Below are 25,508 nucleotides of genomic sequence, written 5' to 3'. Positions count from 1 at the left end.
AAAATAAATAAATATAGTATCATTTCATCTTTAATCGAAACTTTTTGAAATGTCAAAATATAAAAAGGCATGTATTTTAACAAATATATCCCTATTGTGTGATCGTTAACGAACAAAAGGATTCTTTATATTTTTAATATACCAGTTTGCCGAGTTTAGATCCTGGTTTTGTCAGAATGCTGATTGTAGTTGAAGATTTATAATGATATTTGAAACATTATTAATTAATGTAAATTAGATAAAATGAAACAAAACAACTACATTTGTGCGTTTGACAGTTTTTTACTTGTCACTTTATTTTATAACAATTTATTTATTAAATTACAGTAATGCAATAATCTAATACTATGAGGAGTTTATATGAAATGTAGTTTAATACAGTAGTACTTCGTAAAATTGGAATACTCAACAGACACATAAATATAAAAATATGTTCTAAATAGGCACTCTAGGTTTGCATTGATATATTCGATATTCATCATGAATTTTAAGACACATTCGTTTACACTGAAAAAATTCAGTATAATTTACAACAGGTTTAAATCTATGGACATGTAAATAATAAGGACATGACAAACTAATTATAAAAATTGTTAAATATAAAATAAATACAATTAACAAAAATATATCAAAATTACACTAACAAAACATAATACTAACCTATTCCATTTGCTAGGACTTTAATTAAATAATCTTATCAAGATACACAACGGATTTCGTTATTTTAGGAACTTAGAATACAAAAGTGATAACCGGGGGGTATGTCACGTATGATCCTCCAGCTTTTGTTGTTGAGTGTCTGAAAAGAAAAATACATCGGGTTAAAAACAATGTCAATGTCAAAATGATAGTTCGGATTCATGTTTCCAGATGTCTTGTTAGTAGTATAAATACATATTTTTTAATTTTGTGATTATGAGTCTGGCTGATAAAATGATCGATCCACTAAAAATATCGTTTTGGATTCAGCTGTATTATTCACTGTAGAATTATTGCCGGGTCAACTACCGTATATAGTATGTTGAACTTTTGAACTCCAATGAAGCGTGTCTTCCATATTTTATCACACTTTCGTGAAGTAAAAATAAAACGATATATTTAAATATATTTCTCAATTTTAATCGTCATAGACACATTGTCCAATATTTATTGTCTAATAACTAGACTAATAGAACAGTAAATAAACTATTATTAGACCAGACGCGCCGATAATTGTGTAGATTCAGCCGGACCTCCTCGGGCAATCTATCGATAGGTCTTGTTATTTATGTGATAAACGTCTATTTTTTTACTATTATAACATTATGAAGAGATAAATTGTTTTGATTTCAGATTAAATTATTTTATTTCATACACAAATATTGCGCCATCAAATAGAGCTTTTATAATTATCAGCGTGTGTATTCACAATAAAATTTTAAAATAAATAGTAGTAATAAACAAAATAATCATGTTTAGAAAACCGTTGATTAAAATTTGCATAGTCAAGATAATATCATATTGTAAAATAATTATATAATTTTACAAGTAGTAATTAAAGTTAAGATTAAATAATTAAAATAAAAGTATTTTTGCTTATAAAATGTTATTTACGCCACTGTGTATGTATTATTACTAATTACGTTTAAAATTATTATTGGGAATAAATAAACGTATCAACTCGATTCTTAATATCAATGTTTTCAAAAATTAGCAAGTAATAAAAATTATCCGTGCTTTTTACCAAATAAGTTTACATTACGTAATATAAACTGTAACATATATAAAATATGTTGATGCTAGGTTTAATTCCTAATTTTATCAGAATATTGATCCGAATTTGACTCTTACAGATCATATTTGCTGATAGTAGAAACAATAAATACGTGCACTTGTTTGAATAGTTGTTATTTAAAAGAATCGTGTTACATATTAAATGTGTGCAAAAATAATAACATAATATAATACTAAAATAAAATTTATAGTTGTGTAAAGGTAAATTTGATTATCGATTTTGGGCTTAAAATATGACAAGACGTAATAGATAAGCCTAGTGGAATTTATTTTATAACTTGTTATCAATAATTTAAACTATCACTGTACACAGAATTGAATACATTTTAATTCATCTTAGGTATATCCGATAGATTAATTAGACAATAGAATCTAGGAAAAATGTGTTAACATGAGGTTTAGTTATTTTTGCAATATGTTGAATATAAATTAATGTATGTTATTTTTTTTATGATTGGAAACAAAACATGTTCAAAAATTTATATTATTGCAGCTTATGTCCGAATTAAAATATTTGCTCTTAATTAAAACAATTATACAATGTTGTCGACATTATTCATAATTGTCAAAAATAAATGAGCCTGTAATAATTATTATCGGACGTTAAATTTGGAAAACAAATACGGATTCTTGTTTATATTTAGATAAATAGGCAAGAAGAAAAATATTTTCGTTGTGTAAGTGAATATTTGATTTTCGAGAACTTTTATCAGTGGCAAATAAGTAGAAAAAAGGATGGACGATTGAAAAAAAAATGCTATCCATCCATCCACAGAGGTGTGCGCGAGAGGACGGACAGGACTGATTCGCACATACGCGATGTGTGTTAAATTTAGCGAATTGGAGACCGTTTCACTCTATGTGCCATAGTATAATAGTAATAGTAAGCGAATGACAGCGTGAATCACAATGGAATGTCGGCTATTTTAGCCGCGAACAATTTCTGATACAACATGCGAAATGTTGTAGGTTTTTCCGAGCGCCTGGCTCTACGAATTTTTATTATGGCTATACTGGGGATGTCGGCCGCGGAGAAAAATATCGTTATTTTAAGTCGACTTCGATATTTAAAAAATATGGATATAGTTATATGTCATTTATGCTTCCCTTAGTGTAATTAACCATTAGTCATAAAGAATATGCTAACGCAGCTTTAAAATAGTTTAAATATGAATATCCTTAACTGTAGTTGTTACATCTTAGTGATAAGCTTCTTTTGCATTAATATTAGAAATAGAGTTTGTTTTTTATAAAGACATTCCGCGTTTCTAATTTAATTGAAAAAATAATGTTAATTTAAGACTTAGATTACCTTCACTACAGATAAATAATAGTCTAATACAGAAAGTGCAACAAGTTAAACTAAAAGTGAATAAAAAACGTCGATACTTATTTTTACCCATATTGATATTCCTTCACTCCAATTTTTACAAGAAAAATTCATGTTCGATATTCTTATTTACAACTATCGATACTTTCTTGAAAAAAAATCGGCCAAAACAACATATCAATGTACTGATATATTGTCGGCATCGTCTACTATACTACTATGGTCTATAACATTTACTGTTGCCGATTTACGCGCTTATAAAATATGATCGAATAATGTAAAATGCATATTTTTTAATACCATGTACACACAATTTTTAACATGTTTCACAAACATGATTTATATTCACTTTTACAGTAGTACTTATACTATGGCTATATGACGCAATACAAGCTTATCTTATAAACATATTACCTTCACAACTTTTTATTTTTTATATAATAACCAGGAACAGGAAAAGTATATATAAACGTGTAAAAGTTAAATTTATCTATTATCTATTTTTTATATTAAATGTTTTTTTCGGATTGCACCAAATATTGTAATTTATTGATACTTGATGATTTGGGGAAGCAGTAACTACGGGTTTTTCCTATATTTTCAAAGCGAATTTGTTCATATACATTTGAAAGACAACTGATATAAATGCTGTTTTGATTTCCAGAAGCCTCTTTTGAAGCGCGCTATACACTATTAAGAGAGTTTCGAATAGAATGGAACAAATGGTGACTAAATGACGTAAGATTCAGACTTCCGAATAACTAAGATATTCTGTTTGATGTTGTCGTCATGAAAGACAATACCTTTCCTATTGTTGTAATAATAGTTGGATAACAGCATTACGATATATTGATAAAATAAGTTCATGTATTCACAAATCAATAACCGCTAATTCTCTCTTAACAACTCTCTTAAAACACTTTAAGTCATCAAGAAAATAACACTGCTGTTCGAGCAACTGTGACCAACTGAACACTTCATTTTCCACCAAACACGAATAACATTCATTGGTGCTAATGCGGTTAAAACTTACGGGCTTTTATGCTCGGGTTTACGAAACTCGCTTCAAGCTATTGATGATGTATTTTGCTCACATCCGCTAGCGGTACAGATCCTTGAACTGTATGATCTGGTTATATATCGACAAAACAACATCATATTCGTCTGGATCCCAGCCACAACTACATAACTTCACAAAATTGGCTGATGACCTCACCAGGGACGCTACTTCGAATGCTACTATAAATTATAAATAAATTATATTATAGATCGGAGGATAGATAGGCTGGCGCAAGTTGAGTGGATGCTGCTGGAGGGGGAATACAAGCTTTGGGTCGTTAAAAATGACTCTTCGTTCTTTTTCCCCCTTTAGGAAAGAGAGATTTGCAAGTAAAGCTAAATATGCTGCTGATTTGTCACTGCAAATTTACTCATTCCTTTATAATGGATCGAATCAAGAGACCTCTGTATACTATTTTAAAGATTGTAAAAACGGTGTTTTTATAGTTTTTATATATTTATTTATTTATTTACTAATATTATTTATTTTATTCTTTATAATAGTTTTATGGTTGCAACTATGAAGTATAAATTATAACTATTTAATAATCCAAAAACTGATGTCATAGAGGCCAAAATAACTGATGGGTTGCTATGATTTATTGATAATCTGAAGGGTACATAAACGCCACCGAAATTGGTTCCTGCTGGCTCTTAGTGGAAGCGTATCCAGCGAGTAGCCTTTGGCTTTTCCTTGTGCATTCATCACGGTCGGAGCACAGAGTATTTATCTATACATAGTTTTATTATTTATCTAATTATTTATTTGTTTATTAAGATATTTGTGATATATATTTGTATAACTCTTGGTTGGCATTATTTTGGAAATCCTTAGAACGCGCAACAGACGCAGTATATTTAGCCTCGGTTTTCATTAATATTTGTTGGTTTGTGATGATTGCCTCTAAAAAATTCTAAACCGTTGGGGACACTCAATAATAAACCAATAATATTAATGTCTGTAATCTGACTCGATATGTTTGCATTGACTTTTTTAGGGATTGTTCAGCTAGAAGGAGGTTCGTCTTTAACACCAACAAATCTGGAACGATAATGGGCAAACTAATTTTGACACCATTATTCATTTAAACACTCAACGCCATCAACACGACTCGATGAGAAATCTGTATTTTTCTACTTTTAGACGTAAAAAAGCAAAATATGAAAACTGAATAAATTTTGTCTGAGTGACAATATTAATTTTTTAAACGCGCTATAGCATGACTTCACCGAATAAGTTTTAAAAGATATGCAAATTTATAGTCACAGTTCAATTTATAGATCATTTATAGTTCAGACTTTACAGTTGCTTAATATTAGGACCACCAAAAATACTCCATCCCTAAACCAAATGATCAAACAGAATTTCATGATATTTCGAAAATTAGACAAGAATTTCGTGACGAACTATTATACGGGTTATTCTTTTATTGCTTGTATATATATATTACTGTATTACTTATTACTATATTATTACCGCATTATAGAACAAGAGTATAGATTTGTAAACAAAATAAATAGGAACTTAAATGCCAAAATATATGGTTCGACTGGTCGGATTTTGACAGAGTATGATACATAGGGTTGCAAGTTAAACTAAAGAAACTCGTCTCTCATCTACATTTTCAATAACTAAAAATTTACTTCACAGATAGTTAGTTCATTATAAAACAATACTATGAATTCACTGAATTATATACACATATATTTCACAATGCAGTGTACTAGATCCGATACTGTATCTCCTATATACAGCCGATTTATCAATCACAAAATTACTACTTTGGCAATATATGCAGACCACCGTCTTAGTATCCTACGAAGATCTAGTAACCTTATCACGGACCTCCAAACACACCTCGATAAAGAACAACTGTGGCTCAAGATACGGCGTATTGAAGCAAATTACAGAAAATCTACCCATGCAACATTCACCCTGCGTAGAAGAACATTCCTACCAGTGCTTATCGATAACTGTCAACTTCCCAAGTATGGAATATCTTGGTCTGCATATAACTGGACGTGTAACCTGGAAGAAGCACAAACTCGCTAAACGAAAACAACTTGAGACTAAAAGGAAACAACAAGGTATTGTTATACAAATTAATACTTAATAATAAGCAAGTCTAAAAAAGGTTGCATAACGGTTCCAGAAGAAAGTGTTGCGTGCCATTGTCGATGCTCTACTATGTCTCTAATGCACTGATGCAACGCGATATTCCTCTAGAGCCAATAACGAGTGTAATTCCAAATGTCTATGTTAAATACTATAAAAGAGTGTTACTGCACCCCAATATACTCACTAAACAGCTAAGCATGCGACGCGATGGTGAAGTGATATACTAACAGGTTTAACACCATCCGATTTGGTTGTAGGTCATATATAGACTTTAAAATGCATTTAGAATAAGACAAACTAATTAAAATCATATTTTATACAGAAAATTACTTAATGAAGTGATTGTTGACATGTCGTGTATATAATCAAGGAAATGGTTACTGCCCATTGGGGAGAGTATCGCGCCACTAAAAATAATAATAAAAAAAATTATTTTGGGGGAAGGAGGTTGTTTGCCGAGCTTGGATCATGTTATATTTTTTCTGACAAGAGAATGAGGAGAATTCATAATTCTTATGTAAGATTATAAAAATTGGTATATTCATTTAAAAAACGATAATAAAAAGATAATGATAACGTAAAAATTGAGAATATTACAAATCCTGAGGATGATCAATTTATATCGTTGTTGTAAAACATGAAATTAAATGTCAAACATGAAATTCTGTAAAAAGATATAGAGACATTTAAAAATCCTTTAGTAGTGGTATCGTCTCTACCATTTTTATTGTGATGTAAAACATTTTCAAAAAAGGTTTTCAAATATTGATATTAACACTTCATTTAAAAGGGTTCCATAGGACTTTTAATACTGTAAAACTTTGTATAAAGAAACATGGCGTTGATCCCAAAGTTGAAAATGATTAGGCTTTAAGCGTATATACACGAGGTTTAGAAGTTGTGTAGCTCATCAATAATAATATAATAGACGGTTTAAAGCCTACACACGGGTCGATTGGCTTACCATCTAGCTTACCTATGCGATCGTGGTTCAGAGCCCACGTTAAGCAGTAGGTCCAATAGAGATCAACCGTTAGTAGATAAAAAAAGAGCCTTTGTTAACATTGTTGAGTGGATGGATGTCAACGACGTTGTTGTCATGAATGAGGTATTCGAACCATACCTTATGTATGCAGAGTTGCAGAAGTGGATTCAGGGTTGAGCTGAGAGGCCCAGAAACTACCGCCACTCAAAGAACTCGTTGAGTTTTAAATAAAATAAAATTGCCCGTGCTTTTTCAACATTTAAAGGGGTAAAACCAAAATCTGCGAAGTATAGTTAAATGTTTGAATAGATATATTTGTTGAGTGGTGGTTAGGTTTAAACTGATCAAGATGATACATAAAAACCTTGGTAGTAGAATGATAGATGACATTACAAAACGTAAACAAACAAGATTAAAATTGTGCCTATTCTTCCTTATAATTTTTAGCAAATGATTTATCTTAAAACAGATTGAATTGAGGAGTGGAACCCATTCATGTTTTTTTTTGTTATATCAAGGGGAGGGATCGAAAAGTGGCGAAACCCGTCTTACGTAATAAGTTAACAGCTCCATTATATTTATAATTTTTATTTAATTTTCTTATTACTCTTAAGTTCCATTACACCAAAATACATCTAAATTAAGTGCTTGCATGTATTTTCAACAGCGATACTTGTTGATGAAAATGTAAACAACTGTTAAACAACCTAATTTCACTGTTGAACTTAATAATCTTGGATGAAAGTTGGAGAATATTATCGAAGATATTCTGATTAATATATAATTACATGCAATATATATAACGACACCAGGCGGATATAATCCCTTAACATCGATTAAATTATTTTAGGTATATGATATTGCAGATTGTCTATAGAAAATGTATAGTATTTTATAAAAAAATTTGGCTGTGAAAATGCGTAGTTCTTAATAGGTTAATAGTTAACCAAAAACAAAACATGATGATTCAGGGTAATGTTTGGCCCCGTTTCAATGCAATAAACGAGAATTTTTATGTTGTTATTAGTAGTATATATATATATATATATATATATATATATATATATATATATATATATATATATATATATATATATATACTAATAACAATATATATATACGTACTACATTATGTAGATTAAGATTTATATTTTATTTATATTTATAGATAGACAATAGACTGAGACAATTTAGTAATTAGATACCAAAAACCCAAAATAGAAAACAAATCAACATAATAAATTATTATTAATACTTGTATCATATATAATTACTACACTGTCTAAAATTCGTTTAGCTTTCTAGTAAGTTATTAGTTTAACAATACCAAAGGCTGACTGTAATATTATGTAATTAATATCAAAAATATTATAAAAGTAGCATTAATTTTGAGGATTGTCTCTGTCAATAGTCATGATGGCAATTTTACTAATTTATTAAATTCAATAAGTAATAAAAGTTATTTTTGCAGAAAATGGATCGAAAGATTAATTGACGTCTGAAATAGTGTAATTTTAAATGTGCGCTTGACTTAATATCACGAATTTTAAAATGTTCTGCTATTATTTCTACTAAAAGCTTATAACTTGTAACTTAAAAATATATTTTTTAGAATAATGTCTATCATATATTACTGTCATAAATCAATATTTCTGTGATTTTTTACTACAGTCAGTTTATTTAAAGTTTTATGATCAAAAAATTCGCGCCTTATTAACTACTATTAATTGAGCCATTATTTATTCTCAGCCCTCTGGGTTCTTCATCAAAAGACGAAGCAATGTGTATAAAAGTATTTTCAAAATAGAAATGAAGCTCAACGAATTTACATTAAAGTCTGATTAAAACAATAACAGATCAATTAAAAAGTCCCCGGCCTACCATAGTAAAACAAGTTTTTTTTTGGCAAAATTAGTTTTTTTTATTCAACATAGTTCCCTTCAAGGGTGATACACTGATTATAGCGACCCTCCAACTTTTCGATACCATTTTTGTAGTACGATATGTCCTTTGCTTCAAAATAGGACTTAGTTTCGGCGATCACCTCTTCATTCGACGAAAATTTTTTCCCAGCGAGCATTCTTTTGAGATCTGAGAACAGGAAATAGTCGCTGGTGGCCAGATCTGGAGAATACGGTGGATGAGGAAGCAATTCGAAGCCCAATTCATGGATTTTTGTCATCGTTTTCACTAACTTGTGATGAGTGGACTTGAGACTTGTGAGTTGGAGACGGGACACGGTGTTGGTTGTCTTGGTGAAGCAGCACTTTCCAATAACGTTATGTAATTATCGCTGTTGATGGTCCTTCCTTTTTCAAGGTAGTCAATGAAAATTAGTCCATGCGAATCCCAAAATACAGACGCCATAATCTTGCCAACCGACTGTTACCTTTTCCCACGCTTTGGAACGGGTTGAATTGGACTTCGGAGTGATGATGGAGCCAGGTTTCATCCATTATTACATATCGACGCAAAAACTCGGGTTTATTACGCTTGACCATCTTCAAACACTGCTCCGAATCATCAAATCGTCGTTGTTTTTGATCAAAAGTGAGCTCGCGCGGCACCCACTTAGCACACAGCTTTATCATACCCAAATATTCGTGAATGATATGGAGTACACGTTCAGTTTATATCTTTAGAGTGTTTGCTATTTCATTCAATTTCAATTTACGGTCATTCAAAATCATTTTATGGATTTTTTAAATATTTTCGTCGATAACAACCTCTTTTGGGCGTCCACTGCGTTCACCGTCTTCGATGCTCATTTCACCACGTCTAAACTTAGCATATTAATCCTTGATGGTTTATTTTCCTGGGGCAGTATCCGGAAACTCGGCATCAAGCAAAGTTTTTGCTTCAACTGTATTTTTTCCCTTCAAAAAGCAATATTTTATCAACAAGCACATTTTTTTCACAATAACAAAAGTTGCTTCACTCAAAATGCTATAATTCACAAACTAATAATCCGACAGCTGTCAAATTTATACACGCATCTTTTGAGGGTTATGGCTAACTAAAAAACATATGGATTTAATTTTAGTAGCGCCATCTATGTGTCAGGCCGGGGACCTTTCAATTGACCTGTTAGGGTAGGACTTTCCATGTAAAAATGTCTATATACAGTTTAAATAGAGCTATGTTGCAAAAATTGCGGTTTCGTTTAATCGTCATTTAACTTGCATACTCAAGACACATATATCAATTTGAACATGAACCAATAAGTCCCGGAACTAACTAATAAAACATGGCAAAATTAATTCATTCAAAACATTATATTTCATTGTTACCCGATTTCCTTACAGCTTCTTTATAGAACGATTTGTCTTTGTTTTGGAAATAGGCTTTTTTTGAGAACTGAGATAGTTATTATGAGTCAAATCTCAACTATACGGTGAACGGCAAAGTAATTCGTTTAATATGATCATCACTTCTGCAGCTCAGTTCCAATTGAGCGGCTGGAGTAAATCTGCCAACGACAATATTCAAAAAAATAGATGGAACCTTCTTCACAAAGTCACACGATGAGCGTCTCGAAAATGAAGGGATTTCTTCAAATAGCTTTATAATCATGATCCACCTCGGGGTTTATTCATAACTCTGACAGCAGTTGATATTCTAGAAACGTTATTTCCTGAGGTAGTTTTCCTTGACGAAAAGTTAACAATAGACGAATTGCGAACGGCAATAAAATAATTAGTAAGTGTGGTGAGATCGTTGTAGTTGACCAAGTCACGACAAAAATGATTAAGGGCGATGAGGAAACGTTATTTTAACTGCTGCTGCAACGTGCTGCTCACATAAATTTGGCGATCGGAAAGTGATTGGGGCCGTCAGCGTGGAAGAAAGTGATAATTGCTCCTATACTGAAAAAAAACGACAGTGAACAGTGTAAGATCCATCGAGGTATAAGTCATCGATCAAACAAAATTAAAACGTCAAAGAGCTCGCGAGGAGACAAGCTGAGAAGAATACGTGGACTTTAAACCCAAATGAAGTTACGTAGACAGGATTTTCGTACTACGCCAGCTGATGAAGAAACGTATTAGATTTGGAAAGCGTACGTTCATCATTTTTATTGATTTTCGCTCTGCTTTCGACTGTATACATTTACCCTAACATTTTGCGGCTTTGAACGCAAAACATGATGCCCTAAAAATTATTAAATACTTTCAGATGTCTTACGATGGTTCCGTTAGCTGTGTGTAAGAGCGAAATGATTTGTCAAATCCAAGATGTCGCTGATGTTCGCTGATACAGATGTTGAGGCATTCATTATTTTTCATGATATAGATAAACTGTAGAACCATATAGTTTGAGAATTAATGGAGAAAAGACCAAAATATTGATAACAGACAGACCGCATGCTATTGTAAACAAGAATGGGATACAATTAAAACAAGTGCAGAAGTTCAAGTACTTGGGATCAGTAACACAGGAGAACAAAGTGGTATATACCGCTGAAGTAGTAAGTTGAATCTACCAAACTGCGCATTTCTAAAGTAGTGTATGTGACAGAGAAGTATTATAATAAAAGATTAAAACCCGCCTTTTTCGAAAGCTTATTTTGTCATTTCTTGTATTCTTGCCATTTCTTCAATCTTATAAAAAAATGGATCAAAGTCATGGAAAACAATTTGAAAAATTGGAAATTGATATTGTCTGAGGATAGATTTGGTTGGCACTGAGGCTCCAATACCAGCGTATCGGTTGAAAAGTGGACACTCTCCCCATGCGTCGGCTATGAAATGCTAATGATGATGATCATCACTTTCATCGATTTGTGACGCGACTGGTAACTATTACTGACATTTGACGGCATATAAGATTCACCACTAATTATTTTACCTTTCTAAAAGTAGTAAATGAACAAAAGTCCATGCAAATCCCAAAATATGGTAGCCATATGACCAGATGACGTTTGACTATTTGGCCGTTTTGGACGGCTTTCACCGGATGATTGCTTGAATTTTTATTTATTTCGTGTGAAAAGCTCCTTCCACTTAAACAACCATAACTTTTAAACCGCAGATTGTCATGTCACTGAAGGTTAGGACTAGTACGTTTTGTTACAAAAATAAAAAGCTAGAAAAAATAATAATCTTATTTAAAAAAAATAATTTCAGTGAAATCATTTTAGATGGCACGTATAGAAGAAGCGAAAAATTTAATCAAAATGAAAATCAAGCTACTCCGAGCCCTCATTTATCAATCATCAGCAGCATTTTGCTTGGGAGGTAAATAACTAAAAAAACAATAAGATCCTGAGTGTGGTCCACTGAAAGCTACATCTTGTATAAAGGTAACACGCGTTTTAAAAATATAATAGTACATATATTAACTAGCAAATTGCAAAGAAATTATGTTCCGCCTGTTGAAGAATTATTGACAGTTAGCTAGATACTTTTGTGTGGCTTTGGAGTATACCTACGAATCTTACGGTCAATCAAATAATATTCGAGTAACCACGGTAACCGGGGACTGCAGCCTGATTAGTTCAAAATAAATCAGTTTCTGTTTTATACTTAGATAAAGCCTAGTAAAATATACCGGTTCTTTTCTCATGATGTGATTAGAATAATATTCAAAAAATTTTAACTTTTGCAAGCAGACATAGCACCTTCTGATTACCACTTGTTCAGATCGATGCAGCCTGTTGAAGAAGTATGAAGATGAATTAGTAATTGGATCGCTGCCAAAAATTCAAAAAAGGTAGGAAAAACTTGTAAAAATTGTTAAACTTAGCCGTACAGGACTACTCTCGAATTGATTAACAAAACTGTTATGAAAAAAACTACGCGAAATTATTGAAGCATATAGCAGTGTTAATACTGAGTATGAAAAATCTGAGCGAGTTTCATAGATTCGAAAAAGTTGAATCCTATCACTGCTGTTCTACGAAAAAATATTTAAAATCAACCTAAATCTATCTAATAAAATCATATAAAATATTTTTATAAGGAAATACTCGTCCAAACCTTATACTACAAAGAAATATTACACTAAATGAAATCATTATATGTTCAAAATTACCAAAAGACACTTTGTTTAATGATAGTTCTAGAGATAGCTAGAATTGTTACTATTATTTAACAATTAGAAATTCCAATCAAGTAATCCAATGTAACAATAACATTCGTATATATTAAAATCAATACAAAGAATCTTTCAACTGTTTTATTATCATTTCTCGCCAATAAGCCACACATGAATACAAACATCTATTTGTCTATATACAAATATGCATGCAAATGACGACAAAAGCTCGAAAAGAAAAACGCACTAAAGCTAACGTCTTACCCACCAGCAACCTTTAAGAGATTTATGCCGCAGACGACCAAATTAAACAGTCGCTACGCTTTGTTACATTTGGCTTTGTTCTAGCTCCTAAATAAGCGAAATTATTACAAATTACCTAGTAATTCATAGATTAAAACCCGTCTAATCGATCTTAATTGCTCTGTTACGCTTGCTGCGGCTGCAAGTACTATCGATCGTATGATTAGATCTAGTTATTTACAAAAAAAAAAGGACGACGAGATGGACATGGATAAATAAAAACGACCGCCTAAACAATTATTACCTATATTCAAAAACAAAATATAGCGTATCAATTAAAAAACTTAAATGAATTACTCTTTATCAATGCTCATTCGTCTTGAATACATCATAAAAATATAATCAACTAAACTTCCACCAATTATCTACGGTATGTATAATATATACAAAATTACATTAAAATACTTTCTTTAATCACAAAATAAAATAATACCATCCGACTGAGTTGAGATAAAGAACTAAAGAAAGATAAATTTATATGAAGCTTCATATAAAACAATAATTTCAAAAATACAATAATGCGGAATTTTGAAGTTTAATAAATTATATAATCATATAATAAACAATGATAACATTTTAGTATTTGTTCATCAGTCGAGCAGTATTATATATTATTTAAAATAAATTAGTATTAACGACTACAAAGCTGGTAAAGCAATAGAACGGATAGGAGGCATGTTATAAGCACGATTAGTAAGAACTGATATTTTTATTAAATTAATCAGTCTTTACATAGTTGCTGGATTTTGATTCTATCAGAAGATGGAATAGCAGTATTCTCTCTGAGTAGAAAGATGAAAGTCAGTGGTGCAAGGGGTCCAAGTGCAGCTACGAGATAACTGGTGCTTGTCAATCAACCTACCTGTTATGGAAGGGCTGAGGGGTTCCTGAACGGTTGAGTCGGTGCGTGATCTTTGAGATTTACGGCCCACACATCTGATGCCCAACATCCCGAACGAGGCAACGGTGGGGTTGAAGCCGGCCAGTAGGAAGGGAAGAGTGAAATTTCTCTGATGATCATAGAGTAAACCGGCTACGTATGGCCCGATGGTAAGCGGTACACTACAGACACCAAAGAGAAAACCAATTGCTTGTGCACCTCCGTCACGACCGCACAGTTCGAATGCCACTGGGCCCAATAGACTGATGAAACAGCCATCCGTTATGCCCATTCCTAAACAAATCACCAACAGCGCAGGAAAGTTTCCTGCTGATAATGGCATCAACATTGTGAGCACCCCCAACATAAGGAACGACAACTGTTGCAATAAGATTTTGTTGACGTTGGTTTTGTCCACGACGTATCCAAACACTAGTCGACTGATTCCTGACATGATTCCGATGCATAGTACTGGAAGATTTTTGTCCACGCCTTTTGGGAATTCTTTGTTTACAAAAGATATAACGTAAACATAGGGAATGAAATATCCAAACAAACAAAGCCCGATCACGGTAATCCAAATTATGTACTTGGTGTTCGTCAACACAGAGACGTTAAACAAATCTCGGAACTGCACTTTCTTCAGCGATGGGGTCATTTTAACTGGCTTGAATAGTACGGCCACTGCCATAATAAAAGCAGCGATAAGTGCCAGACACCTCAAAGTCCAAATCAAGCCAAATTTTTGCATAAGCACGTCCATCACGTACGGCATCATGATCGTAAAGACGGAACTTCCAGTGCAAGCTACGCCATTAACGATTCCCAGGTAGCGTTTGAAGTAGTGTCCCAGAACGGCAAGTGATGGGGTGTAGGCTAACGAACCACCTAATCCGTACATAATACCATATGTAAAGCAAAATCCGGTGATGTTGTGCGTGCAGAAGGATGACAGAAACATCCCCAAAGAGGCTATCAAGCCACCGATGAAGGTTGTCTTCCGAATACCTACACAATCTGTGAGAATACCAGAAAGTGGAGACATGAAGAAGGTCATTCCCATGGCTAAGGATCCAGATAAAGCTGCAACAATACAACAACTAAGTCTTAATAATTTATCATTTCATATAATTTAATTTAAATGTAACAAGATAACTTTTTAATTCGTTAAACAATATATTAAAAATGGTACTATATTACGATATGATATAGAATATATAATACAATAACAATTTATTAATATATTTAAGTTTTAATAATTAATTTTTCAATATGTTATGCTGACAATTTTACCTTGTAAATAGATTTATAGATAAAACAAACCATTATTGATTTTTTGGTAATGAACAAACAAATAACAAACACAGAAATATGATCCTAATTAATTAAAAAATGGGACCATGTAATTCGAGAAACGCCACGAGAGCTGTTTTGTTGTGATTCTCATGAAAAATTTAATCTATTATCACTCTTACTGCTACGAGTATGTTGTTAATAATTCAAAATATTGACATTTTTCAATGAACTTTTCATTAATCCAACGCCATAAATATGTTATACATTAAGTCATATAGAATGGATAGTTTGATAAAATATCACGTAATAAAGTAAATAGTACTTTAGAAAATTATATTATGAACTTACCGGCTTTTCCAGAAGCGTTTGGTACCCCTTCTTTCTCTAACGTCTCGAACAACTGATTATACAGCACACCATGACAATTGATTACCCCGAAAAGTATACCATTACAGAAAAATGATGCCACCATAATTGACCAAGCTCGCACGCCCCCGTCTACCGGGGAGTAATCGTCTACATTTTTTTTAGGAGCTACGGTAGTGGTAACATAGGGAGATTCGCTTTTAGTTAGAAATTTGGCATTCTGTTCCATGTCAACCTGACCATGATGTATCTTATCGTCAACCATGTCGTCTAGATCAATTTAAATTTGAAAAAGAAGCAATAACAAGGGCATTCCCGTAATACCGGATCGGAAAGCGAGTCCCACGTGGGCAGCTGGCGAATCAGCTGTTCGAAATTAACACAACAAAGATCAGCGAACGTCTGACAAACAATGCGTGCGTGCGCGCTTGACAAAAGAGTGACATCCCACCAGGGCCACGCTGATTACATACGCTTGCGCAAAGCAATTTTAAATATCTATAGCTAGTATAAGTTGGTTAATAATAATTTTCCATGTTTTCATTAATAAATATATAATTTTTGAAATCAGGATTTTGGTTTCTGGAACTAGTTGTTTATAAAATATCTTATTTTTCATATTACTTTAAATTGCAATGTAAACTCACTTTTTACTTCTTTACAAATTACTACTTACTAAAAATATAATTATGTTGTTAAAATAAGTTAAAATAAATTAAACCATTTAAAATTTTGTTTGTAACTGCACCGTCACTTTAAATAAATACTAAATATTAATTATGATGCAACGGCAAAAGTAATTTCGTTATATAGATCTATTAATATGAAAACAATGACAGCTTGAATACTATCCAAAAATGGTAATAAGTGCCGTCATGTACATTTTAGTGCAGCTGTACATACTAAATAAATTAAGACAATGAGTTATATTAACAGTAATTATTCAGGTCGTTCAGTATTTTTGTATTCACGTGCATATTTTGGTAGAAAAATTTTGGAATATTGCCCATTGTGTTAAATGCATGATTTAAGTATTTTTTTAAACCCTTAAAATGAAACAAAAGTGCAAACAGTAGTAACTTATATAATTTTTTAAGAACAATAGATAGCAATAATGCGAATGGGAAGAAATATATTTGGAGGTATATACATTTAAGCTACTGCCTACTTCATCACGTTTTTTCAATTTGAGTCTTCTTAAATTCAGTGGCGATGCCTTTTATTGTTTGAACTTTCTCCTTCAGCTTTTCCTTTGCATTCTCTGCCTCCGAACCATTAGATAACATTAAGGTCACAAAATCTAAAAAAACAAACATCTATGTCATTTCTAACCATAATTTTTGATGAAATATTGCAAATTGCTCTTTTAACTGCAAACTATTTAGATATAAATATTATCTGGAAATAAGAATGTTACTAACCATGATAAGACATCAATTCTGAAAAATGATCAGTGGACAGGTATGGCTTTAGAAATGCTAAAATGGTAGTAATATGGCGGCCACTGGCATGCAGCATACATTGAGTAGCCGTTGTAAATATAGCTAATGTGGCCAAATGTAAAACTAAAGCCACATCATCACAATTATTTAATTTATCTAATAATTCATGCTTGTGATTCAATACCACAGCTCTATCCTTTTTTTTGTCCACTTTTTTTATAATCATGCTACAAGCAGACAATGCAAGATCCGCTGCCGTCATAAAATCGTCGATGCTTTGACCTACAAAAAGGTATATTAATTGTACATCATATATAATACATGTTATATGTTAATGCTTACTAACCTGTTAAAGATTTAGCTAAAGGAAGAAATGCATTTTTAAATTCTGGTGGCAATTCGTTTACAAATTTCAACCGTTGTTCATTATTGAAATTATCGGTTACGACGTTAGACATTGTTTCAACTGCTGCATAGTTCAATACATCAGTTACAATATCAGTACAGACCGTTTTTAAAAGATACTTTACTAACTGTGGTTGAAAATCAATAGGAAACAATTTGAGACCTTTTTCAAATAATCTAATATCGCTTAAAAGTGAATTTAGTTTGGATTGCAATTCATTATGAGTTTGCTTACGGTTGGCTGTACGATCAGCCACAGTACTTTGGAACAATTCCGTTGCAATTTGGTAACCCCGTATGTTTAACATGGGCGTTAGATAGCTGGTTATGGAGTCGGTTAATATGTCCAAGCCTAAAATACTTTTATATACACACTGTTGTCACATAATACTGATAATTTGCAATTTTACCTTCTTCCTCTAAATAATCTTGAATAGCATATGCTACATCAGACTCAGTTAAAATTTCAAAAGTTTTTTTGATGTCGGCTTCGGTTTCATCATTATCATCAATTTTAGAAACTCCTCGAGTATGTTTCTTTGTTGAGCGGGTCTTTGTTTCCCTTCCTTGTGTTCCTCCTCCAGTTTTACCACCTGCAGCCTTCTTGCGCCTCTCCTCTTTTTTATCTACTCGCTCATCAACATCTTCATTTTTCTGAGGTTTATGTTGATGACCTGATTATTTTAAAAAATATACATTACACTGCTAAATAATAATTTTATCTTAAAAAACTTACTGTGAAGATCAGTTATATATTGTTGATATTTCCCAGACTGTACTGAATCAGTTGCTTTTTCTTTAACAAGCTCATCACATTTGCATAAAACATTTTCTAAAAATAACTTACTAAGTACAAAATCTTGTAAAACAATGGTTTGTAGTTTATTTTGTCCACTTAATATTTCATTTAATAAAATTTCTATATCCCTCGAAGTGAATACTGATGGAAGATTACTCTGCAAATCTACATAACTTTTACTAGCGATACACTCCTCAATATCAGCTTCAACACGGTCTAATATTCTTTTAGAAATAACAGTTGATTCCAGATATAACAAATCTTCATTAGGAAGTTGCTTTTTTAAATATGTTTTATAGTCGGTAATACCAATTCTCATTAGAGCATCAAATTCCAGATATCCATTTTGTTTAAAAAAGTTATTTACCCACTCCACCTTAAAAAAATATTTTTGAAAGATTACATATAAAATATAATATACTGATCCGAACTCACTTGTGATCTTGAATAAGAACTAGGTATATACTGGGCACCAGGAAGCTTACTGGTTAAACTACCATATCCACAACTTTGATCAAATAATGAAAAAAATAATTTTTCACTAATACTAACATGACTTAATATAGAAGCAACTGGCGTAGGTTTAGTCAAACCTAAAAGAGCTCCTCTTAATTTCGATTTGCTTCTAGCAATAAAAGCTTCTGTGAAGAATACTTTTGCATCATTCTTATCTTGTTTTCCAAAAATCAATTTATCAAGATACTTTTCTAACACTTGTTGCTGTAAGAATTCAGCTGGTAAATCATATAAAAGAGTTATATCACCAACATTTATTTGTCCTTGTTGTTGTAATTTTTCATTAATTTCACCAGCAATTCTAACTATATATGATGAATCAATAAGTTGCCCTAATATATTGTGAATATCCTTTCTTCCTTTCAGCACTTCATTGATATGAGTATTTATATGAGCTAAATCAACCCCAATTATTTTTGCTAACTCAACAAGATTTATACGACCTCCTGCCACATATAGTTCATTTTGAATATCACTTATGAGCTGAGATGAAGTCAGGTATTCTTTACCATCACTAGTAAATATCAGTTCAATTAATTTCTTTTCAATTAACCAGGAAACTATTTCCACGCAGTTTCTCTCAGACAATCTGAAATAAACATCAGTTAGTTCTCTCTAGCAAAACAATGAATGTTGATAATACCGTTGAGTAGTTGAACTGAGCTGAACTTTCTGGAAATCAGCAGCTAATCGTTTAATTTCGTCCCAATCGGCCATTACGTATGTTTCTACAAAACAAGTTATTTTAAATTATTATACGTGGATTGTTTTGATTTTCCATATGGCTTAAAACATAAACGTTACCGTCATAGGACTTTCTTTCAACCGTTTGACAGAAGTACCTAATATCACCAATTTAAAACTGTCGGTGCCGTGAGGCGTTGCCAATTATGCTCTCCAAACTATTATGAAGGAAGTTTCGTAGGTGGGGATAACTTTGGTAACAATTTGCGAATATACACTGCATTAGGGGTGTAGGCCGCCGAAAAAAATATCGATATTTCCATATATCGATATTTAAAAAATATATATTATATATAAGTACCAAATTGTATATACACAATTTGTAATACCACCAAAAAATAAGAACATATGTATCCTAACTTTGTTAAATAATTCATATTAACAACAGATGCTTAAAATTTTGTAACTTGTCTAGTTCTTTCCGACTTGAGGGATACTGGTAAAACGGAACGACCGATAGCTTCTCGAATATTAACAAACACGGAAATAAAATACTCAACAACCGAAATAAGACCATTGTCAATTGTTTGGAACACTAAACATTTTAGACCTTATCTTTTTGGAGTAAAATTTCAATTAGCCATTACAGACTTTTTCATCACAGACCAGAAACCATCAAAATCTATAAAGAAACATATTAATAAATTCTTTGAAAATTAATATTTTAGTTACAATCATACAGTAGTCGTTATAAACGAATCTATTGCAGACAAATTTAGATTATTTGCCTTGATACATTTTAGAATTTATTCAATTATCTTTTTGCGGTTGATTACACAAAACCAATTTTTTTTTACTGTGAAATATGATAAATAAAACAAATAAAATCGAAGCGCCCTAAAGTTTAAATGTTGATGTAAGAATGCGGAAAAACAGAGAAAACGGGACTCAAACCCTTAATATAAATCTTACTACAATGCAAATATATTTTTTTAATCTCTTAGAACGCCAATCTGCCCCTGGGCAATAAGTATAATTGTATGATTTTCGTTATATTATATGACCATCCTAACATGTAGAAGATCACTTCAGTAAGTGATCTGCTGTAGAACTTATAATCTAAATCTTATTCTAGATACTATTCTAACTTACTCCAAAAACTATTCTAGCTTATTCTGGAGATTATTAAATCTCATTCTTTGTGTCTATTAATCAGTTCGTATGGTAGTTTGCGTTTGAGCCTACGCAGTTCACTGTCATCGGGCACATTTAACTGTTTGGCGAGTGCATTGGGATGCACTAATAGTCTTTCAGAGTACTTCGCATTAACACTCCGAGTCACACTCGTTATGGGCTCTAAGGAGATATCGCGTTGAATCAGTTTGTTGGGCACGTAATATGGGACATCGACGATTACTAGCTACACTTTATTCTTTTTTTTTTGCCTGGAACCGGGTAGGCGAATCCTGTTACGGATACCTGGTCGGAAAAACCCGCAGGAATAAGCGAGATGGACTGGTTATGTGGAGATTGCCTCTGGGCTACGCACTAAACCCCACTCTATCAGCTGATCCAATGACCCTAACTGATACTTCTTACTGTTAGTAAGAAGGGGGCCCGTAATCGGTAACACCGTTAAGATGTACAAGGGCCAGGCAAGGACGTGGCGTCGTTATCGCACCACGCAGCTTGCGGTACATGAATTAATCGCTCGCCGGAGAAGGTCGAGACAATTTGGAGTTAGAGCATGACGGGGACGTGTCGGCTGTGATAGAATAAGGCCACGAAGAGCCGAATGAGTTATTGGCCTAAAATATCGGCCAGCTCGGTAATACATCTATTGTCCGAGAGACAAAGAGTGGAGAAATATCTCGAGTAAACCTCGGATATAAAAACGTGAACTTGGGGGACATCTGTTTCTCTATGAATTTAATTGTTCCTGACGAACCAGGGGCATTGATGATTCTCCTGAGAATTTTGTTTTGAAAGACTTGAAAACCTGGCTAGGTGAGACGTATTTTAGATAGACACTGGAGGGACTTTTGAATGTGGGAATTCCACCTAAGTTTGCGATCGAAGACAAGACCGAGATAGGTGGCTTCTTCTGACCATGGGATTTCGACGTTCTCGATTTTAAGACGCGAAATGCTCGGTGCAAAACGCTTCTTGTGGAAGAAGATGGCTTGGAAGATAGTTTTCTGCGGGTTGACCTGCAACCTCCAGAAATGTAACCACTGGACTGTCTCATCGAGTTGTTTTTGGAGTCTGCTTCGGATGTGCGGTGCTACTCTTGAAGAAGCAAAGTAAGCACCTTGTCGAAGGACTGAGAAATATGGAGAAATGCAGAGGAGCAATATTTTTTATTGTTTAAGTTTCTGTTAATTTGGTTGACTAATCTGTGTATTTATTCTGTTCCGTGTTTATTACGGAAGCCAAATTGATAGTCTGGAATAATATTTCTCTCTTCTGGGATTATTTTGAGTCTCTTAATGTATAGTTTTTCGAAAAGTTTTGAGATGACAGGTAACGGGCTTAATAATAAGACGATAAGAAGAGACGTCTTCTGATTTTTCCCAGGTTTAAAAATTATAATGATTTGAACCACTTTCAAGTCTTAGCATAGCATTAAATATGAATGTTATTATTATTTTTTAAATATATTTTAAAGTCTCCTTTTACCAACTATGGGTTTATCTGGACTTGGCCTAAAGTTTAACGTGGGCTCCGAACCAACTTTAGAAATCATCCCAGCAGACATCCGGTCTTACCCAGCCTGGTTACTGGCGCGACTGGGATCATTTTCCTTGTCGGATTTTACACTCTTGCCTAGAACATTCACAAATTTTAAACAATCACAAACATAAATTTACGACCATGCCCCAGCAGTATTCGAACCCGCGGCTATCTCAACAGTAGGAGGACCGTCCCATCGCCTTTACCACTGCGCCACCAAGCCGGCATGTTATTAATTTGATGCAATTTTCTGAGAGCTCTTTCAAGATTGTTCCAGTAATTAGGTTAAAACCGAGAGCTTTTTTATCATTGACTTATTTAAGTTTTGTTTGTTTTATTTCCTTAACAGTAAATTTCTCATGTGGCATATCCATTTGAAACGGAGTGTTAAGAAAGTCAACTATGTTATTTTCTTCTGTTGTGGATATTTCAGACGGGTACGGATTAAATACGGTTTTTAAGTGTTATTTTAAGTGTTTTATTGTTATTCTAATGCTTATTCTAAACTCTACATATGTCCAGTAATCAGATCAGGTGGTGTTAAACGTTTTAGTCTACGCACTTCACTATCACGTCGCATATTTAGCTGATTAGCGAGTACATTGGGATGCACTGACACTCTTTCGAAGTACTTCACACAAACACGTTGGATTACACTCGTTATAGGTTCTAGAGGAATATCGCGTTGTATCACTTTATTTGAAATATAGTACGGAGCATCAACAATGGCACGCAACACCTTATTTTGGAACCGTTGAATGATGGATATATTAGATTTGCTAGCGGTACCCCATAGTTGAATTCCATATGTCCAAATGGGCTTGAGTATAGACTCATACAGCAATACCTTGTTATCTAATGATAACTTGGATTTGCGCCCAATGAGCCAATACATTTGATATAATTTTAGTCCTAGTTGTTTCCGTTTAGAGAGTATGTGCTTCTTCCAGGTTAGGCGTCGATCTAAATGCATACCAAGATATTTAACATGCTCTGCTTGGGGGAGTTGACGATGATTGATATTTACTGGTGGACATGTTCTTCTACGCAGGGTAAACGTTATATGCGTGGATTTTGATTCATTGGCTTTAATGCGCCATGTCTTCAACCATAATTGTATTTGCTCCAGGTGGGTTTGTAGGTTTATTGATGCTGTGACTGGATCTTCATGAGATGCTAAGATGGCTGTATCGTCTGCATATGTTGCCACAGTAGTTATTTTTGTGATGGGCAGATCAGCCGTATACAGAAGATACAGTGCTGGACCCAGTACACTACCTTGCGGAACTCCTGAATATATGGGATTTAATTCGGTATGTTCATCGCCTTGATTTACAATAAAATGTCTGTCAGTGAGATACGATTTTAGTAACTGGTAGTCCGGATGAGGGAGAAGTTTCTTTAGTTTAACCTGCAATCCCGTATGCCATACTTTGTCAAAAGCCTATGTCATATCTATGTCTAGGAAAGCAGCCGAACAATATCTTTTGGCATTTAGGTCAGCATTTATTTGGTTTACAAGTCTATGCACTTGTTCTATAGTCCCATGCTTATTGCGAAAGCCAAACTGATGTTCTGGAATAATTTTTCTTTTTTCTATTATATAGTTTAGTTTTTTTATGTATAATTTCTCGAAAACTTTCGAGATTATTGGTAATAAACTTATAGGTCGGTAGGAGGTCACATCTTCTGGTATTTTTCCTGGTTTAAGTATCATTAATATTTTAGCTACTTTCCAGATACTAGGGAAGTAATTAATTCGTAGCATAGCATTAAATATATATGTTAATAGTTTTATAGCCTTTTCTGATAGTTCTTTTAAAATTTTGCCAGTAATTAAGTCATAACCAGGAGCTTTTTTAATATTAATCTCTCTCATTATTGTATGTTTAACTTTTTTGACCGTTAATTTCTCGTGCGGTAAATCCATTTGAAATGGCGAATCTAGAAAGCTAGTAATTTTATTTTCGTCATCTTTATGTAGCTGAGACTGGAAAGGTTTAAAAACATTTTTTAAGTGTTTTGAGAAAATGTCGGCCTTCTCTTTATTGCTTCTCGCCGAATTATTTTCGCTTGTTTTAATAGGTGGGTTATGCTGCTGGGATCTCCTAAACTTTTTTGTTGCTTTCCACAACGAATAGTCTGTAGCCTCAGTTGATGTCAAGTTTTCTAGGTATTCTTGAATGCCTTGGTTTTGTTCAATTTGGATTAGATCTCTCAGCTCTTTTATGGCCCTATTAAATTTCAGTTTGTAACGGTAAGTTTAGAGAGATATTTTGGTCTAAGTTTTCTCTAAATGAGGGCCAGTTAGTTCTATTATTGCACAGAGAAGGGGGTTTATCTTTGATGGTAGTTTTTGAAGAAATTGTTACTATTATTGGTGAATGATCAGAAGACAGGTCGAAACATAATTCTGCCTGACACTTTTTTGGATCAATATTTTTTGTAATACAGAAATCTATTGTATCTGGTTTTTTATTTCTGTCTGAAGGCCAATATGTTGGTTCACCACTAGAGATATGTTGTAAGTTATCTATCCTTATGGCTTTGAGCAGTTCTCTAACTTTTGAGGTTATTATTCTTGAACTCCACATTAAATGTTTTGCATTATAATCTCCTTCTGCTATAAATCTATTACCTAGCGTACTGAAGAATTCTTGAAATTGTTCTGCCTTGTTGTTATGTTTGGGTGGGCAATAAATCGCAGAAATTGTTAATGGTCCATGGGCTTCCTCTATGGTTATACTGGTGGCTTGCAGGTAGTCTTTGCGGAATTTTTCTT

General features: G+C 33.0%; 2 protein-coding genes across 5 annotated transcripts; both read right to left on the bottom strand.

Annotated features, from left to right (window-relative positions):
- Window positions 1-262: 262 nt before the first annotated feature.
- kar (monocarboxylate transporter 10-like protein kar) lies at window positions 263-16,561 on the bottom strand. 4 transcript variants are annotated; one of them, XM_076395871.1, is made up of 4 exons: window positions 16,130-16,561; window positions 14,468-15,568; window positions 661-799; window positions 371-507 (listed from the first exon to the last, which is right to left on the bottom strand). In XM_076395871.1, exons 1-3 carry the CDS (start codon window positions 16,410-16,412, stop codon window positions 765-767), a joined length of 1,419 nt encoding a protein of 472 aa, XP_076251986.1. In that variant the 5' UTR covers window positions 16,413-16,561; the 3' UTR covers window positions 371-507; window positions 661-764. The 4 variants fall into 4 exon arrangements, with proteins under 4 accessions (XP_076251985.1, XP_076251986.1, XP_076251984.1 ...); XM_076395869.1 differs by lacking the exon at window positions 371-507 and adding an exon at window positions 13,571-13,653; XM_076395868.1 differs by lacking the exon at window positions 371-507 and adding an exon at window positions 4,137-4,342 and having other exon boundaries at window positions 663-799.
- A 654-nt stretch (window positions 16,562-17,215) lies between these two features.
- On the bottom strand, window positions 17,216-20,265 carry Ufl1 (UFM1 specific ligase 1). The gene is made up of 8 exons (XM_076395859.1): window positions 20,114-20,265; window positions 19,953-20,037; window positions 19,229-19,898; window positions 18,731-19,169; window positions 18,405-18,668; window positions 17,936-18,346; window positions 17,569-17,871; window positions 17,216-17,447 (listed from the first exon to the last, which is right to left on the bottom strand). Exons 2-8 carry the CDS (start codon window positions 20,024-20,026, stop codon window positions 17,320-17,322), a joined length of 2,289 nt encoding a protein of 762 aa, XP_076251974.1. The 5' UTR covers window positions 20,027-20,037; window positions 20,114-20,265; the 3' UTR covers window positions 17,216-17,319.
- Between the last annotated feature and the right edge of the window lie 5,243 nt (window positions 20,266-25,508).

Source organism: Rhynchophorus ferrugineus, unplaced genomic scaffold (assembly GCF_030347505.1).
Source record: "Rhynchophorus ferrugineus isolate W39M unplaced genomic scaffold, kcgeb_rfMv2 rfM2, whole genome shotgun sequence".
Lineage (NCBI taxonomy): Eukaryota > Metazoa > Arthropoda > Insecta > Coleoptera > Curculionidae > Rhynchophorus > Rhynchophorus ferrugineus.
Note: the sequence above shows the minus strand (reverse complement) of the source record. Positions and strands in the feature narration are given on the sequence as shown.